The sequence below is a fragment of the Mustelus asterias genome, chromosome 9, assembly GCF_964213995.1.
Source record: "Mustelus asterias chromosome 9, sMusAst1.hap1.1, whole genome shotgun sequence".
Lineage (NCBI taxonomy): Eukaryota > Metazoa > Chordata > Chondrichthyes > Carcharhiniformes > Triakidae > Mustelus > Mustelus asterias.
Window position 1 is genome coordinate 117,017,239 of NC_135809.1, and position 19,179 is coordinate 117,036,417.

At 45.0% G+C, this 19,179-nt stretch overlaps 1 protein-coding gene across 1 annotated transcript in view; it reads right to left on the reverse strand.

The window, feature by feature from the left end:
- Positions 1-19,179, reverse strand: part of LOC144499280 (doublecortin domain-containing protein 1-like) — a 420,979-nt gene that overhangs the window by 293,355 nt on the left and 108,445 nt on the right. The window contains exon 6 of the mRNA XM_078221394.1: positions 5,110-5,280. Coding sequence (XP_078077520.1) covers positions 5,110-5,280 — 171 coding nt within the window. The remainder of the gene's footprint in view (positions 1-5,109; positions 5,281-19,179) is intronic.

A 19,179-nucleotide genomic window follows, 5' to 3' on the forward strand; every position in this document is an offset into this window, starting at 1 on the left:
CCATCACTCTTAATTACATGCCCTTTTATGGGCGGCATGTTGGCACAGTGGTTAGCACTGCTGCCTCACAGTGCCAGGGACCTGGGTTCGATTCCTGGCTTGGGTCACTGCCTGTGCGGAGTCTTCACGTCTTTCCCGTGTCTGCATGGGTTTCTTCCGGGTGCACCGGTTTCCTCTGAAAGATGTGCTGGTTAGGTGCATTAGCCACACTATATTCTCCCTCACTGTACCCGAACAGGCACTGGAGTGTGGTGACTAGGGGATTTTCATAGCAACTTCATTGCAGTGTTAATGTAAGCCTACTTGTGACACTAATGAATAAACTTAAACTTCCCATTTCCAAGCTCACCACCAGCGAGAGCAGAAGATTCTGGTGACATTTAACAGGGAAAGGAAGAGCACCAGCTGGGGTGTATGTACCAGCCACAGAACCAACCTTTCTCTTTTTTCTGAAGTTTTTTTCCATCATGTCTGGTGTCGGTGTCCGATGCACATTGGCACAGTGGTGAGCACTGATACCTCACAGCGCCAGGGACCCGGGTTCGATTCCCGGCTTGGGTCACTGTCTGTGTGGAGTTTGCACTTTCTCCCCGTGTCTGCGTGGGTTTCCTCCGGGTGCTCCGGTTTCCTCCCAGAGTCCAATGATGCGCAGGTTAGCTGGATTGGCCATGCTAAATTGCCCCTTAGTGTCAGGGGGACTATCTAGGGTAAATGCATGGGGTTATGGGGATAGGGCCCGGATGGGATTGTGTTCGGTGCGCATAGCCTCCTTCTGCACTGTAGGATTCTATGATTCTATGATTCTATGTTGTTGAAACAGCACACATTGGAAATGGTAGACAAAATCTTAAATCCTTGTACTCTAATATTGCCAACATCCAAACATCAACAGAAGATCCTCGAAAAGCCATGTCAAAAGGAGCAAGACAAAAGGTATTTGAAGCAAGGTTTTGTTCCAGCTTAGATTTTAGAATTTCAACAAGGCAGGATGGAGGTCGCAGGGTGAAAGTCTTTATACCTGTGGCCTTATGTCTTGTGAATGTCTCTGCCATGTCACTTACAATCACCATGTGCGAACCAAACTTCCAAAGTGAACAAACTTTTTGTCGCTCAGATGTGACTGGGGTGAAGCAGTAACATGAGTGAATCAATTGCTCCCTGATAATTCACTAATTGGGAAGTGGGAAAACAAAACAAATAAAGCACAAGGCCAAACACACTTCTTGCATTTTTAGGTTGAGCGCCTACATTGGAACCATGTGTCCTGCCCACTGCAACAGTACCGCGGCTCAGTTTTCACTGCCTTCCTGCTGACATTCCCCAGGGCAGTTCAGGATGCCACAGGCAGGAGGGTGTGCCCTGCGGCAGATGGGGAATGGGCTCATATTTTAAACAAATTCGAGGCCTGGGCTTTAAGTCAGATTAGTAACACAATACTTTGCTTAGGATGGCATGTGGAGATGAGGGAAACATTGCCGTCGGCTGGTAATGACAACTGATCATTATTTGTGTTTTTCTTTGTCTGCTTTCAAAGCACAAACAACAAACTTTCCCCAAGCAAGTGTTTACACCTTCAAAAGACACAGGTTTAAAACTTGGGCGGTTCACGGCTCAAAGGAGGCTATTTGTTGATTCGTAACATACAGTCGTGGAAAAACTATTTACTTAAAATCTTGACATGGCTTTTTTCATTAGAAGGATCAATGATGTTGCACAATGGTATGGGTTGATGGGTAATACAAAGCATGGATGCCATTAACCAAGGAAGCTGCAGATTCTCAAATTTAAAAAGAGCATTGATAATTATCTAAGTTAATTAATATTTAGGAGGATACTTTCATGTTTTCTCTGCTATAAAGCAAGACACAAATTATTAATGTGATTGAGAAACAGAACAATACATAGGAATGGAACATTAAAAAAGCTGTGTAGCAGAACTGAAAACAGAATCATAGCATGAACCATAAGAAACTAAGGAATTGTCCATACTATACAAAGGGACAAAAAATAAATGTGACTTAAGGATCTTTGAACTAAAGCAGTCTGTTAATAAATGTCAGTGCTTGGATAAGTTGCAAATAAAACACAGGCATTTGCATTGTTAGACTTGACCAAGATTCTGGGAGTTAAACAGCCACACAACTATTTATAGATTGGTAGTATAGACCATGAACACTGCTGAAAAAAATGAGACATCAAAGCATTTCATCTTGCACTGTGATGTTAGTCATAGAATCATAAAGTCCCTACAGTGCAGAAGGAGGCCATTCAGCCCATCAAACCTGCACCGACAACAATCCCACCCAAGCCCTATCCCCATAACCCAAGTATTTACCCTGCAAATCCCCCTGACACTAAGGGGCAATTTAGCATGGCCAATCCACCTAACCTGCACATCTTTGGAATGCGGGAGGAAACCGGAGCACCAGAAAGGAGCCCACGCAGACATGGGGAGAAAGTGCAAACTCCACACAGTCACCTAAGGCCGGAATCGAACCCGGGTCCTTGACGCTGTGAGTCAGCAGTGGCCAGAATCGAACGTGGGTCCCTGACGCTGTGAGTCAGCAGTGCTAACCACTGTGCAACTCCTATATCACAAAACAACTTTGAATAATTCTCCCTCAACCAATTAACGACAGATCGTTGGGTCATCTGGCAGCGATGTTTGTCAGATCTGAGTGACTGCTATTTTAGCCAAATGATTAAACTTTCAAAAGTATGCCAACTACTTCTGGATGGGGTAAGAGATGCGGTAAGGCAATTTATAAATGCATGATGTATCTTCCTGTTTGGGATTATAGGGCTGAGTGGGCAGTAGTAACTGGAGGATATAAGTGAGTCAGTTGAGGTAGATGATGTTCCCCATAGGGGGAAATGTAGCAGCAATAAGTTCAGGGAACCCTAGATGATTAGGACAATTCAGGACTGGATAAGGAAGAAGAGGAAGGCTTTTAGAGTGTCCAAAGAGAGCAATTCAGCTGCAGCCCTAGAGGAATATAGGAAGTGCAAGAGGGAACTAAGAAAGCAATTAGAAGAGCAATAGGGGACATGAAATAGGACTTGTGAATAAGATTAGGGAGAATCCTAAAATATTCCATAAATACATTAAAGGGAAGAGGTTAACCAGGGAAAGATTAAAGCCCATTAGAGACCAAGGGGCCCATCTATATGTGTGAAGCCACAGGACATTGGAAGGATGTTAAATGAATACTTCTCATCAGTCTTCACTCAGGAAAAGGAGAACGTCAGTACAGAATTCAGGAAAAGGGACAGTGAGGACCTTGAGCCTTTTGATGTAGGAAGTGAGGAAATATTGGAGGCTTTGACTGGCTTAAAAATGGATAAATCCCCAGGCCCGGATGAATTGTATCACAGGCTGCTGTGAGAGATGAGGCAGGAAATTACAGGGACTCTGAAGCAAATTGTTTTCCTCTCTGGCCACGGGGGAAGTGCCAGAGAACGGGAGGATGGCTAATGTGGTTCCACTTTTCAAGAAGGGTGGTAGAGATGAACCCGGAAATTACAGACCGGTGAATCTCACATCAGTGGCAGGGAAACTATTGGAGAAAATTCTGAAGGAGAGAATTAATCTCCACTGGGAAGGACATGGGCTGATTCAGGATAGTCAGCATGACTTTGTCAGAGGGATGTCATGCCTAATAAATTTGATGGAATTTTTTGAAAATTTGATCGAGTGTGTGGATGAGAGAAGTGCATTTGATGTACTTTATATGGATTTTAGCAAAGCCTTTGACAAGAGCCCACATGGGAGACTGATTGAGAAGGTTGCAACACATGGAATTCAAGGAAACTTGGTGAGATGGATCCGAAACTGGCTTAACAATAGGACACAAAGTGTGATGGTAGAAGGCAGTTTGAATGACTGGAGGCTGGTATCCAGTGGCATACCACAAGGTTCAGTGTTGGGTCCTTTATTGTTTGTTATATAGATAAATTATATAGATGATAATGTGGGGGGAATGATAAGTATGTTTGCAGATGACACCAAGATTGGTAGGGTGGTTAATAGTGAAGAAGAAGGTAGCATAGAGTATGATGGAAAGGAGGTCATGTTGGAGCTGTACAGAGCATTGGATGGGCTACAGATGGAGTACTGTATGCAATTCTAGTCACCTCACTATAGGAAGGATGTGATTGCACTAAAGGGACTACAGAGGAGACTCACCAGGATGGAGCATTTGAGCTACAAGGAGAGATTGGGTAGGTTTGGTTTGTTTTCTTTAGAGGAGAGAAGACTGAGGGGATACATGATTGAGATGTATAGGATTATGAGGGGTATGGACAGGGTGAATAGGAAACAGCTGATTCCCTTGATTGAGGGGTCAATCATGAGGGGGCACAGTTTTAGGGTGAGGGCAGGAGAACTCAGAGGGAATTTGAGAAAAAGAAAATTTGCTCAGAGGATGGTGAGAATCTGGAACGCATTGTCTGGGAAGGTTGTGGAGGCCATAAACCTTACAACTTTGAAACAGTATTATAGGATCATAAAATCCCTACAGTACAGAAAGAGGCCATTCAGCCCATTGAGTCTGCACCGACCACAATCCCATCCAGGCCCTATTCCCGTAACCCCACACATTTACCCTGCTAATCCCCATGACACTAGGGTCAATTTAGCATGGCCAATCAACCTAACCCGCACATCTTCGAACTATGGGAGGAAACCGGAACATCCGGAGGAAACCTACGCAGACACGGGGAGAACATGCAAACTCCACACAGACAGTGACCGAGGCCAGAATTGAACCTGGGTCCCTGGCGCTGTGAGGCAGCAGTGCTAACCACTGTGCCACCGTGCCACCCTTGTCATATTAGGATGAGCACTTGAACTATCATAACATTCATGGTTGTGGGACAAGTGCTGGAAAATGGGATGAGCGTGACTTTAGTGGGAGCTATTGTGGGTGCAGACTCAATGGGCCGAAGGGCCTTTTCTGCACTGTATGACTCTATGATTATGACAGAACAAAAGCTTGGTGAGTCTTTGAAAAAAAAGTTATTTATATCCACTGACATGAAATATAATTTCAAAGGGAAAGTGGAACATTTTGACCTCGTATATATAACAATGAGATAGGTGACACCCACTTTGAGCTGCAGGCCTTTTGGTAGAGTGGTCCCTGAAGGAAACTTATTAATAGGCCGGGACACAAGGGCACCTTGCAGCTCCTCTTCAGCCTGTAATTGTGGGCCAAGTTTCGAGAGCTGACCATTGTGCTTCTTGATAGCAGCTCGCAGTTCATCGATCAAGTTTTCCAACTAAAGGGGTTAAAACACGAGACGCTGTTAGCAAGGGATAATTATCGAAGTCACACCTATTACACTTTTTGATGCTATTTCTGCTGAGAAAGTTTTACACAACTTGAATCTGACAATCTTTTGAAAGCAAAACACCTCCCAAGGTTTGACATGTGTTGTAGGGTGCATTATATAGCTGTTGCCCCTCTGTTGACTCCTCTTGACTTCATCTCTCGCTGATTAGAGTCCACATCAGTCACAAAAATAATCTGTCCTCATATTTCACTGGCTGCTAAGCACAATGTGAGGTGTACATCTTGATTTTTGTGAAGTGTCATCAGCAAGAAGCAGAAAGTATAAGAGGCTTCAGTATTTTGCTGTTGTTTGGAGTTACATGCAAAAGCTAATACTCTCGGAATGGTCACTAATGTAGACTCTAGTGAATTAACTACTAAACTCCTGAAATTACACCATGGGATGTAATGCTTAATGGGTTTGTCAGAAATTCTTCACTCCACCATTTCAGAGGGGATGCTTACTCAATTAAAGACCATAAGACCATAAGACATAGGAGCGGAAGTAAGGCCATTCGGCCCATCGAGTCCACTCCACCATTCAATCATGGTTGATTTCAACTCCATTTACCCGCTCTCTCCCCATAGCCCTTAATTCCTCGAGAAATCAAGAATTTATCAATTTCTGTCTTGAAGACGCTCAACGTCTCGGCCTCCACAGCCCTCTGTGGCAATGAATTCCACAGACCCACCACTCTCTGGCTGAAGAAATTTCTCCTCATCTCTGTTCTAAAGTGACTCCCTTTTATTCTAAGGCTGTGCCCCCGCGTCCTAGTCTCCCCTGTTAATGGAAACAACTTCCCTACGTCCATCCTATCTAAGCCGTTCATTATCTTGTAAGTTTCTATCAGATCTCCCCTCAACCTCCTAAACTCCAATGAATATAATCCCACGATCCTCAGACGTTCATCGTATGTCAGGCCTACCATTCCTGGGATCATCCGTGTGAATCTCCGCTGGACCCGCTCCAGTGCCAGTATGTCCTTCCTGAGGTGTGGGGCCCAAAATTGCTCACAGTACTCCAAATGGGGCCTAACCAGTGCTTTATAAAGCCTCAGAAGTACATCCCTGCTTTTGTATTCCAAGCCTCTTGAGATAAATGACAACATTACATTTGCTTTCTTAATTACGGACTCAACCTGCAAGTTTACCTTTAGAGAATCCTGGACTAGGACTCCCAAGTCCCTTTGCACTTTAGCATTATGAATTTTGTCACCGTTTAGAAAATAGTCCATGCCTCTATTCTTTTTTCCAAAGTGTACGACCTCGCACTTGCCCACGTTGAATTTCATCAGCCACTTCTTGGACCACTCTCCTAAACTGTCTAAATCTTTCTGCAGCCTCCCCACCTCCTCAATACTACCTGCCCCTCCACCTATCTTTGTATCATCGGCAAACTTGGCCAGAATGCTCCCAGTCCCGTCATCTAGATCGTTAATATATAAAGAGAACAGCTGTGGCCCCAACACTGAACCCTGCGGGACACCACTTGTCACCGGTTGCCATTCTGAGAAAGAACCTTTTATCCCAACTCTCTGCCTTCTGTCTGACAGCCAATCGTCAATCCATGTTAGTACCTTGCCTCGAATACCATGGGCCCTTATTTTACTCAGCAGTCTCCCGTGAGGCACCTTGTCAAAGGCCTTTTGGAAGTCAAGATAGATAACATCCATTGGCTCTCCTTGGTCTAACCTATTTGTTATCTCTTCAAAGAACTCTAACAGGTTTGTCAGGCACGACCTCCCCTTACTAAATCCATGCTGACTTGTCTTAATCCGACCCTGCACTTCCAAGAATTTAGAAATCTCATCCTTAACGATGGATTCTAGAATTTTGCCAACAACTGAGGTTAGGCTAATTGGCCTATAATTTTCCATCTTTTTTCTTGTTCCCTTCTTGAACAGTGGGGTTACAACAGCGATTTTCCAATCCTCTGGGACTTTCCCTGACTCCAGTGACTTTTGAAAGATCATAACTAACGCCTCCACTATTTCTTCAGCTATCTCCTTTAGAACTCTAGGATGTAGCCCATCTGGGCCCGGAGATTTATCAATTTTCAGACCTTTTAGTTTCTCTAGCACTTTCTCCTTTGTGATGGCAACCATATTCAACTCTGCCCCCTGACTTTCCTGAATTGTTGGGATATTACTCATGTCTTCTACTGTGAAGACTGACGCAAAGTACTTATTAAGTTCCTCAGCTATTTCCTTGTCTCCCATCACTAGATTACCAGCGTCATTTTGGAGCGGCCCAATGTCTACTTTTGCCTCCCGTTTGTTTTTAATGTATTTAAAGAAACTTTTACTATCATTCCTAATGTTACTGGCTAGCCTACCTTCATATTTGATCCTCTCCTTCCTTATTTCTCTCTTTGTTATCCTCTGTTTGTTTTTATAGCCTTCCCAATCTTCTGACTTCCCACTACTCTTTGCCACATTATAGGCTCTCTCTTTTGCCTTGATGCATTCCCTGACTTCCTTTGTCAGCCATGGCTGCCTAATCCCCCCTCTGATAACCTTTCTTTTGTTTGGGATGAACCTCTGCACTGTGTCCTCAATTACTCCCAGAAACTCCTGCCATTGCTGTTCTACTGTCTTTCCCACTAGGCTCTGCTTCCAGTCGATTTTTGTCAGTTCCTCCCTCATGCGCCTGTAATTACCTTTATTTAACTGTAGAACCTTCACATCTGATTCTGCCTTCCTTCTTTCAAATTGCAGACTGAATTCTACCATATTATGATCACTGCTTCCTAAGTGTTCCCTTACTTTAAGATCTTTTATCACGTCTGGCTCATTACATAACACTAAGTCCAGAATAGCCTGTTCCCTCGTGGGCTCCATCACAAGCTGTTCCAAAAAGCCGTCCTGTAAACATTCAATGAATTCCCTTTCTTTGGGTCCACTGGCAACATTATTTACCCAGTCCACCTGCATATTGAAATCCCCCATGATCACTGTGACCTTGCCTTTCTGACATGCCCTTTCTATTTCGTGGTGCATTTTGTGCCCCTGGTCCTGACCACTGTCAGGAGGCCTGTACATAACTCCCATTATGGTTTTTTTGCCTTTGTGGTTCCTCAACTCTACCCACACAGACTCCACATCGTCTGACCCTATGTCGTTTAGTGCTATTGATTTAATTTCATTTCTAATTAACAAGGCAACCCCGCCCCCTCTACCCACCCCTCTGTCTTTTCGATAGGTTGTGAATCCCTGGATGTTTAACTGCCAGTCCTGAACCCCCTGCAACCACGTCTCTGTGATGCCTACCACATCATACCTGCCAGTCACAATCTGGGCCACAAGCTCATCTAAACTAAAATTTCAGAGTCAAATTGGTTATTTGTTAACTCTGCAGCAACCATAATTTTTTATTCATCCATGGGACATGGGTGTAGCTGGCTGGCCAGCATTTATTGCCCATCCCTAGTTACCCTGAGAGGGCAGTTAAGAGTCAACCACATTGCTGTGGCTCTAGAGTCACATGTAGGCCAGACTAGAGTTCCTTCCCTGAAAGACATTAGTTTTTCCAATGATTGACAATAGTTTCACGGTCATCGGTAGATTCTTAATTCCAGATTTTTATTAAAAATTGAACTCAAATTCCACCATCTGCCATGACAGGATTCGAACCAAGGTCCCCAGAGCATTAGCTGAATTTGTGGATTAATAGTCGACCGATAATACTACTAGGCTGCAGTGAACAAAGATTTGGCTTGTCGCCAAGTGCTCCATCTTCGCTGCAGCGGGAGCGTGGCGTGAACGGGCAGTAAGATCGCGTCCATAGGAACTCAAGCGCTAGTTTCCACAACTTGCCACATAAGAAGGGTCAGCTGGTGTTGTTGGACATAGATGAACTGAGAGACACAGGAACACAAGAATTAGGAGTAGGAATAGGCCATTGAGCCTGCTCTGCCGGTTAATAATACCATGGGCGATCTGACTGTGGCCTCAACTCCACTTTTCTATCTGCTCCCCCCCCCCATAACCTTTAACTCCCTTGTTGATCAAGAATCTATCCAACTCAGCCTTGAAAATCCCTCATTTTTACACTGAGCCCTCAAGTTCTGGACTTCTCCACAAGGGAAAACATCCTCTCAGCAGGCACCATGTCAAGTCCCCTAAGGATCTCATGTGTTTCAATAAGATCACCTCTCATTCTTCTAAACTCTAATGGTATCGGTCCAACCTGCTAAACCAATCTTCATAAGCGAAGCTTTCATCCCAGGAATCAGTCAAGTGAACACTCTCTCATCAGCCTCTAATGCAATGATAACCTTTCAATTTGGAGGCCAAAACTGTACACAGTATTCCAAATGCAGACTCATTAAGGCCCTATACCAGCTGTAGCAACACTTCTATACCATTCTACTCAATTCCCCTTGCAATAAACCTCAACATTCCAGTTGCATTCCTAATCATTTACTATATCTGCATGCTATATTTTTGTGATTCATGTACCAAGTCACTGAGATACCTCTGCACTGTAGAGTTCTGCAATTTATCTTAATTTAAATTACATACTGCTTTACTATTCTTCCTGCCAAATTGGACAAGTTCCCACGTTCTACTCCATCTGCCAAGCTTTTGGCCACCCACTTAACCTACCTAAATCCTTTATCATCTCCGGCAGGAACCATAGTGTGATTCCCGTCAGGTGGGTGAGTGCAATCCCTATTGCATTCCACCCACACTTGGTCATTTTTTTGGAGGAGGCATGCTTTGCACCAGTGTTGAGAGGGGCGGGGCTTAAATACGTCGGCAGGTCAAGTTCCTCAGAGATTGGGGCACTGTTTGTAAAGGGGGGCCATTTCTCAGAGTAAAATGACAGACCTCCCACCCCTCCCTCGCAGGACATCGTGGCCCTGGAGACAAGGGGGCACATTCCCAACCATTCACCACAGAGGGACAACTGCCACCCCCACCACTAAATGCTCAGGTCACCCTCTGAACCACCCTCCCAATATCACACAGGCCAGGGTGACCAGACCCCGCCCCCCCCCCCCCGCCCCACCCTCACCCTAGCTATGGACATCAGTTCCCCCCTTCAAGTGGGTCACCAAGGGCCCACCTGGCACTTCTCTGGCACCCTGGCAGTGCCAATCTGGCAGTAACAGGGCACTGTCCAGCCACATCCTTGACCACCCAGGGTCTACAAAGGCCTCTGAGCCCTCTGGCATGATCACTATATCTATCCAGAGAATTCCCCTGTGGCTGAGAGAAGGTCCTCATTGAGGAACCCATTGACTGTAGTGTCTGAGTTGTGCCAGCTGCTTGGATTGGTTAACATCAGCCTCCAGTAAAGGGACTCTTTTCAGGCATAAGAGTTAGAGAAAAAAAACACAATGAAAAAGATACACTCACACCTGCACTTTCTCAAAACCCTCTCAGAGTGAAAAAAGCACTATGACCCACGTCAGGTTGTGCACCTGCTTGAAAGAGGAAGCACTTCAGAGTTAATGGACCATGAAAGTGCTTGTGTAAACAAATCCTTCCTTTGAAATAGGCTGGAGCTGTCAATCAAAAGGCTTGTAAAAGTTAATGGAGCGTGAAACGATTGTATCAACAAACAGAGCTAATCCCTCCTTTGAAATGGCCTGGACCTGACAATCAAAAAGCTCTTACCAGGTAATGCACCATATGTTGGTTGTCTAAACTAATCCCTCCTTTGAAATAGCTTGGAGCTGACAATCAGAGGACATTAAAGAGCTTTTGGGCCATTGGTTGCTTTTCAAGGCAGGCTGAGGAAATCCCTCCTATGAAATAGACTGGGCCTGTCAATCAAAAGGGTTTTAAAATGTTCGCGGAGAATGAAATTGAATGTGAACAGAGGACTTCAAAGCAATTCATAGCAACAGGGAGAAGAGTCATACTGGGAGGTCGCTCCATTCAACTTTAACCTCATTAAAGAGATTAAAATGAATGTAAGTAAGTTCTGCTCAGGTTGGGTGGGCCCATAGGTAAGACCAAGGGCCCATAGGTTTTGTTCTGGCCTTTCACCTCTGGAACCTTGGTCCAAATCCAGCCCAATGTGAAATAAGCTTTACTTTGTACCTGGCTGAGCTAAATAATGTGTGTAAAAAATGGGGTGAGTTCTCTACTCTTGCACGAGTACTTAGAGGAAGACAAATAAAGAGAGGTCTATAGATTGATGTTAACACATTCCATCCTCCACAAACAATCCAGTAAAGGTGTCACTTAGGTAATCAATTTGTGTTTCCAAAAAAAGACCAGAGATTTCTGTTGCTGATGTTCCTCAGAAAAATATTTTTGAGTTGGCTATTTTTGATGGAAGATTGATCCATTTAAAGTAAACTGATTGGACTGTGTATTGATAGTGCAGAGAGGAATGGCCTCACCTATATTAAATGTTTGCCTGCTAAACTAAAATAGTAACTGCTAGGCGAGATCTTTCTTCTGATTCAGAAAAAAATTCCTTAAATGCTCTGATGTTTGTGGAAAAGAGAGTATAAGAATAACCCTGACTTATTCAATGTATCTTTTAACCCCTCAGACGCTGTGACCTGAATTTTCACAACAACGGAGTCTCTACATCGTTCCAAAACATGGCTCCAGAAGCCCGGATCCAGAATGGAGGCAGGTTCCGTTTTGCATTTCCCAGGTTCACAGAGGCAGCTACACATGTTATAAAGAGTGTCAGCCTCAGGCTCATCTGATTTTCATTGGAAGGAGGCCATTCAGCCCATTGTGTCTGCACTGGCTCTCCAAATGAGCATTTCACTTACTGCCATTCTCCTGCCTTCTCCCCATAACCCTGCAGATTATTTCTTTTCAAATAATCATCAGATTCACGCCTGAATGCCTTGGTTGAACCTGCAGCTACCACACTCCCTAGCAGTGCATTCCAGACCATAACTACTCGCAGTGTGAAAAAGTTTCTCCTTGTGTTGCTTTTTGCTTCTTTTGCCAATTATTTTAAATCTGTGCCCTCTCGTTCTCGATCCTTTCAGGATCTACTCTGTCCAGGCTTTGAATACTTCTATCAAATCTCCTCTCAGCCTTTTTTTCTCCAAGGAAAACAGTACCAACTTCTCTAATCTATCTTCATAACTAAAGTTTCTCATCTCTAGAACCATTCTTGTAAACCTGTTCTGCACCCACTCAGATGCCTTCAGATCCTTCTTAAAATACAGTGCCGAGAACTGAATGCAGTACTCCAGCTAAGGTCTAACTAGTGTCTGATACAAGTTCAACATAATGTCCTTGCTCTTGTAATCTATGCCCCTATTATTACAGTCTAGGATACCGAATGCTCACACTCTCACTAATGACTTATGTACATATACACCCAAGTTTCACTGCTCATGCATCCCCTTTAGAGTTTATTTTATATTGTCCCTCCATGTTCTTCCGACCAAATTAATGTCTTCACACTTCTCTGCATTGAACTTTATCTGCCACCTATCCACCCTTTCCACCAACTTGCACATGTCCTTTTGAAGCACTACACTGTCCTCCTCACGGTTCACAATGCTTTCAAGTTTTGTATCATCTGCAAATTTTGAATTGTGCCCTGGGCACCAAGATCTAGGTCACTAATATATATCAGGAAGATCAAGGGTCCCAACATTGACCCTTAGGGAACTCCACTACAAACTTTCCCTCAATCTGAAAAATATCCATTAACCACCAGCAGTTTCCTCTCGCTCAGTCAGTTTCATATTATGTTGCTGCTTTTATTCCAGGAGTTATAATTTTGCTCAGAAGTCTATTGTGTGGCACTGTATCAAATGTCTTTTGGAAGTCCTTGTATATCACATCAACAGCATAACCCTCATCAACCCTCACTGTCACCTTTTCAAAAACCTCAAACAAGTTAGTTAAACAGTTTCCTTCAAGAAATCCATGTTGACTTTGCTTAATTAATCCACATTTACCCATGTGACTATTACTTTTGTCCCTAATTATTATTTCTAGAAGTTTCCCCACCACCAAAGTTAAACTGACTGGCTTGTAGTTGGTGGGCTTACCTTTACACCCTTTTTTGGACAAGGGTGCAGCGTTTGCAATTCTCCCGTCCTCTGACACAACCCCTGAGTCTCACTATGAAAACTGAAAAAATATGGTCAATGCCTCACAATTTCCATTCTCACTTCCCTCAGTACCCTTCGATGCATCTCATCCTATCCTGGTGCTTTATCAACTTAAAGGCTATAGCCTATTCAATTTTTCCTCCTAATCAATTTTGAACCCTTCTGGGATCTCCTCTTTCACCATTGCCTTGATAAAAACAGATGCAAAATATTAATTTAATACCTCAGCTATGCCCTCTGCATCCATGCAGTGGTTAGACTGCTGCCTCACAGCGCCAGGGACCCTGGACCTCACTTGGATCACTATCTGTACGGAGTTTGCATGTTCTCCCTGTGTCTGCGTGGGTTTCCTCCGGGTGCTCCGGTTTCCTCCCACAGTCCGAAAGACGTGTTGGTTAGGTGCCACATTAAATTCTCCCTTAGTATAACCGAACAGGTGTCGGAGTGTGGCGGCTAGGGGATTTTCACAGTGACTTCATTGCAGTGTTAACGTAAGCCTACTCGTGACAGTAACAACTAAACTTTTTTAAAAAGTTTCCAAGGTTCAGGTCCTGTACTGCTTCCTTTCTCAGTGGATCTGAAACATACTGCTGTAGAAAATTTTACTGAACACATTCTAGGAACTCTAGCCCTTCACATTGCTGCTACAACATTCCTAGTCTAAATTTGGCTAATTAATGTCCCCCAAAATGACTGCTCTATAATTTTTGCATCTCTCTGTAATTTCCTCGCAGATTTATTCCTCTACATTCTACCCATTAATTGGTGGCTTGTAGACTACACCAATCTTTTATCCCTTAGCGCTAGCCAATTCGATTCTGTCCTTGGCCTCTCTGGGACATCCTGTCTCTCCAGCACTGCAATGCTCTCCGTAATCCATACCACCATCACTTCCCCTTCTGTTCCTTCCCGATCTGTGCTGAACACCTTGAACCCAGGAATATTTCTTTGAACTAGGTCTCCGTTTTAGCCACAATATCATATTTCCACATGTTACTCTGCCTGTAACTCACCAATCTTATTAACCACACTCCATGCATTCAGGTAAATGCACAGTAATCCAGATTAGACTTGATTATTTTCTCCTTTTATTTTACCTCACCTATCGAATTACTATTCTCCATTCTAGTGCTACTTCCCAGCATACTGTGCACCTTGATATTCTTCACTGATGTTATCTTCTGTCCCTGCCAAGTTTTTTAAACCCTCTCCAACAGCATTAGCAAATCAGCCCTGAAGGAACTCAGTCCCAACTCAATTTAGGTGCAGACAGACAATCTGATCTGTATACGTCCCATCTCCCCCAGAGCCTGTCCCAAGAATCTAAATCCCGCCCTCCTGCACCATCTTTCCAGACACACATTCATCTGCTTTTTCCTCCGGTTTCTCTGCGTACTTGTGTGCGGTACTGGGAGTAATGATGTGGAGATGCCGGCATTGGACTGGGGTAAACACAGTAAGAAGTTTAACAACACCAGGTCAAAGTCCAACAGGTTTATTTGGTAGCAAAACCCACACAAGCTTTCGGAGCTCCAAGCCCCTTCTTCAGGTGAGTGGGAATTCTGTTCACAAACAGGGCATATAAAGACACAAACTCGAATAAACCTGTTGGACTTTAACCTGGTGTTGTTAAACTTCTTACTGGGAGTAATATAGAGAGGTCTACTTTTGAATTCCTGCTTGCTAATTTCCTACCTAGCTGCCTAAATTCTGACTGCAGGACCAAATCCCTCTTTCTGTCCGTGTTGTTTGTCCCAATGTGGAACATGACTGTTGGCTGTTCCCCCTTCCCCGTTCAGGGTGCTCTGCAACCTTTCAGTGACACCCCTGACCTTGCCACCAGGGAGGCAACGCATCATCCTAGATTCACTTCTGTGGCCGCAGAAAAACCTAACCATTGAACTAACTATTGCTGTTCCAATCTTCTTTGTATTACACCACCCCACTGATCCACCCCCATACAGGTCAACCACCTGTGGTGTCATGGACTTATGTCTGGCTGCATTCCCCAAGTAAACCATCACTCTCATCAGCATTCAGAACTGAAGATTGATTGGGGAGTGCACTCAGGGACTCATGTAGTTCCCATCTGTTTCATAGAGTCAGAGTCCCGACAGTGCAGAAGGAGCCATTTGGCCCATCAAGCCTGCCCGACAAAAATCCCACCCCGGCCCTATCCCCATAATCCCACATATTTACCCTACTAGTCCCCCTGACACCACAAGGCAATTTAGCATGGCCAATCAACCTAACCCACACATCTTTGGACTGTGGGAGGAAACCGGAGCACCCGGAGAAACCCATGCACACACGGGGAGAATGTGCAAACTCCACACAGACAGTCACCCAAGGCCAGTATTGAACCTGGGTCCCTGGCACTGTGAGGCAGCAGTGCTAACCACTGTGCCATGTTTTGACTGTTTGATGGTCACCCATTCCCTCTCTACTTGCATACTCTTAAGCTGCGGGGTGGCCACATCCATAGACATGCTATCTACAGGGATGTGCTACAATCACACCAGCTGCTACAGAAGTTTTGAAAGCCAGAGCTCAAGCTACTGCAACTGACAAAGCTCCCTGCACAAAGGGTTTTCCGGGACATGGGAAGCATCCTGCAATTTCTACGTAGCACAGGATGTGCACTCTCGAGGTTGGAGCAGCCCTGCCATTTCTTTATTGATTAACAACAGCCTTTCCACTGCTAATACATTTGGAACAGATTTGATTTTCAATTGCCCATAAGGGCAAGGTCAGGTGTGGATGTGTCTCGGAAACAGTTCTCCCACATGACACCAGTGCCCCAATGTCTCTGGGCCATACTGCTATTTTCAAATCACAGGAGCAGGGGTGGGAGGAAGGGAGTGGGGGGCTGCTACAAAGACACACTTGCCTCCAGATAGAGCCCCCTTAAGCCTTTGAGGAGCTTGTTAATAGGAGGGATTGTAGATCAGCAAAAGCAAACAATGTTTTGCACGTGAGTGCACAGCTATAGACAGCAATGCAATGAGTCATTGAGCCACATTTCTGCAGAACACAACTTCTTGGAAAATAGATTATTCTCATAGGGCGACTACTTTTCATTGACCTTCTGGCCACTTGTCTTTGCCATGAGTCTGTTGGCCTTCTGATCTCCCATCTCCCCTATTCTGCAAGACAGTTGCAAGCCCAGTCATGGCTACAGTCCGCCTTTGAGGATTATGTTCCACAGTGAATTGCTACTTCCTGCCAGTCCTCAACACCAATTAACTGGGGATTTGGGGATCTGCAATTAAAGATCGTGTCTGTACCCAGTGTCGATCTGGGCATCAGATTCCCAACTCTGGATTGAAAATCAAGCCCATATATTCAGAGGGGGAGCAGGAGGTCTTGACGGGATGCATTGCAAAGAGATTGAGAGCAGGTAGCTATGAAGGTCAATTCCAGGCGTGTGGCCCTGAGTAGCTGGCTGTAGTGCCAGAAAAAGTTCAATGACTTCACATGAGTGGTCAAAGTCAGTGAATACATCCTCAAATATCATCTCTTGCCCACTATATTATCAACCGCACATACTACTCAATGTATTCCATCATTTACACATCGTATTTACCCGTCAATAATCTCTATTAATCTGGATTCATGCTGAACTTTACCCTCACGTACTTAACCATTGCTGCAAACCTCACACCCACATCCCATATCTTCCTCATACTTCCAGCTTTGAAGCTATAACAAGCAGATCACCACAACATCTTGCAATACATTCATAGAATCATAGAATCATAGAACCCCTACAGTGCAGAAGGAGGCCATTCGGCCCATCGAGTCTGCACCGACCACAATCCCACCCAGGCCCGACCCCCATATCCCTACACATTTACCCGCTAATCCCACTAATCTACACATCTCAGGACACTAAGGGACAATTTTTTAGCATGGCCAATCAACCTAACCCGCACATCTTTGGACTGTGGGAGGAAACCGGAGCACCCGGAGGAAACCCACGCAGACACGAGGAGAATGTGCAAACTCCACACAGACAGTGACCCAAGCCGGGAATCGAACCCAGGTCCCTGGAGCTGTGACGCAGCAGTGCTAACCACTGTGCTACCATTACATTGGCTGACACTCTTTCCCCTTGTTTGGAGGACAAGGTTATACATAACAGGAGGCAGCCGCAAAGACCCACCATGGGAACAGACATGCATGCAACTGCTGAGTCTCCAGAGGAGACAATGTTACGAATTATTTTGCCCATAATGACTGCGGCCATTGCAGCCGCTGTCACCGAGAACATCCAGGGTGATGGTACGTTCATTAACCACCTTCTCAAGTCCCACTTCACCCTCATCCTGCTACCGAGCATGAATTGCAAACTGCAATGATGCAGTGATCTCTTGCAATCCATCCAACCTGTCTTCCCTTCCCTTCTTGCTCCCCCATTTCTGAATTTATGCTTTCAAATACACAAAAGCTGGCACCTGTCCAGCTGGTGCAGACGACTCACATTGAAGGGATGAAGGGCACAAGCAAGAGCACACATCTGATGACCTTTGTGGCCACCAGCTCAGATATGACATGTATTCTTGTGAAGGTTGCGTAGACGCGCTGACTCACCGAATACCAGTGGGCTGTAGCTAGGCCAGAGCCCTTACAAAGGGTCATCCTGACTCAAAACATTGGCACTGTTCTCTCTCCACAGATGCTGTCAGACCTGTTGAGTTTCTCCGGCATTTTCTGTTTTTGTTTAACCAACATGATGTTATGCATATGATCGCACAACAATTGTATATTAAGGGCGTTGTACCTCTTGAGTTTCGGTGCATTTGTCCATTGAGATGCAAGGCCACAGAGCTCCCTGAAGCATTGGTAATCCCACAGTCATGGCAAGGCCATGGACCTGCTCTTCCTGCTTCTCTCTGGTTAGCCATGACATGGAAATGCCGGCAATGGACTGGGGTGAGCACAGCAAGAAGTCTCAGAACATCAGGTTAAAGTCCAACAGGTTTATTTTCTGGTTGAAGGGTGTAGTCCGACAAGTTGACAATGGACTTCCCTGCAGTGGTATTGTTTTCAACTGTGGTACCAGGGGAGGCTTGGTTGCTGCTAGTGGTAATGCCGAGTTTCTCAAGTTTTCTGTTCTTGCTGTGCATGTAGATGGTGTAGTTCCACTGTCCCGTCTGCTTGGCAGTGTTTCGCAGCTGGTCTGCTGCGTCCTGAGTGTAAGTTGAGAATATGACTCTATCTTGGTTTCCAAGTTGTGGCGTCTGTGTAGAGCTGGTGTATGAGATGGTTGAGGAGTGTGAGAGAGGAGCGACGGCAAAGTCTCTCAGCGTAGTCTGTGTTATACGTCAACTTGAGTGGGTTCGTGATCTGTAGTCCTTTCGGAATCTTGTCTGCTTTCTTGGATCTTTGTAGAAACTTGATGTCTGTATCGATATGCACGATCTTCTTGGAGTTCCTCTCCACTTTGAGCCGGCGGTTTGCGGTGTCGGTGGTAGCCATGATGTGGAGATGCTGGCGTTGGACTGGGGTCCAACGCCTGTTGGACTTTAATCTGGTGTTGTGAGACTTCTTACTGTCGCTCTGGTTAGAGAGAAGACTCTCCTTTTGCATGAAGAGTCACACATAAACTGATATACGTGGTGCTTTTGTTGGAAGGATTTGGGGGCATAGAAAATGAAGGCGAAAATGATCTTGACAGCCATTGGCCCTCTGCAGCTCCAGGACCAATTGGAGGAATTGGCACAATTCAGTGAGCACCTCCTTGGTGAATTGTATCCGCCTCGGACACTGCTCCTACCTGAGGTGGATAGG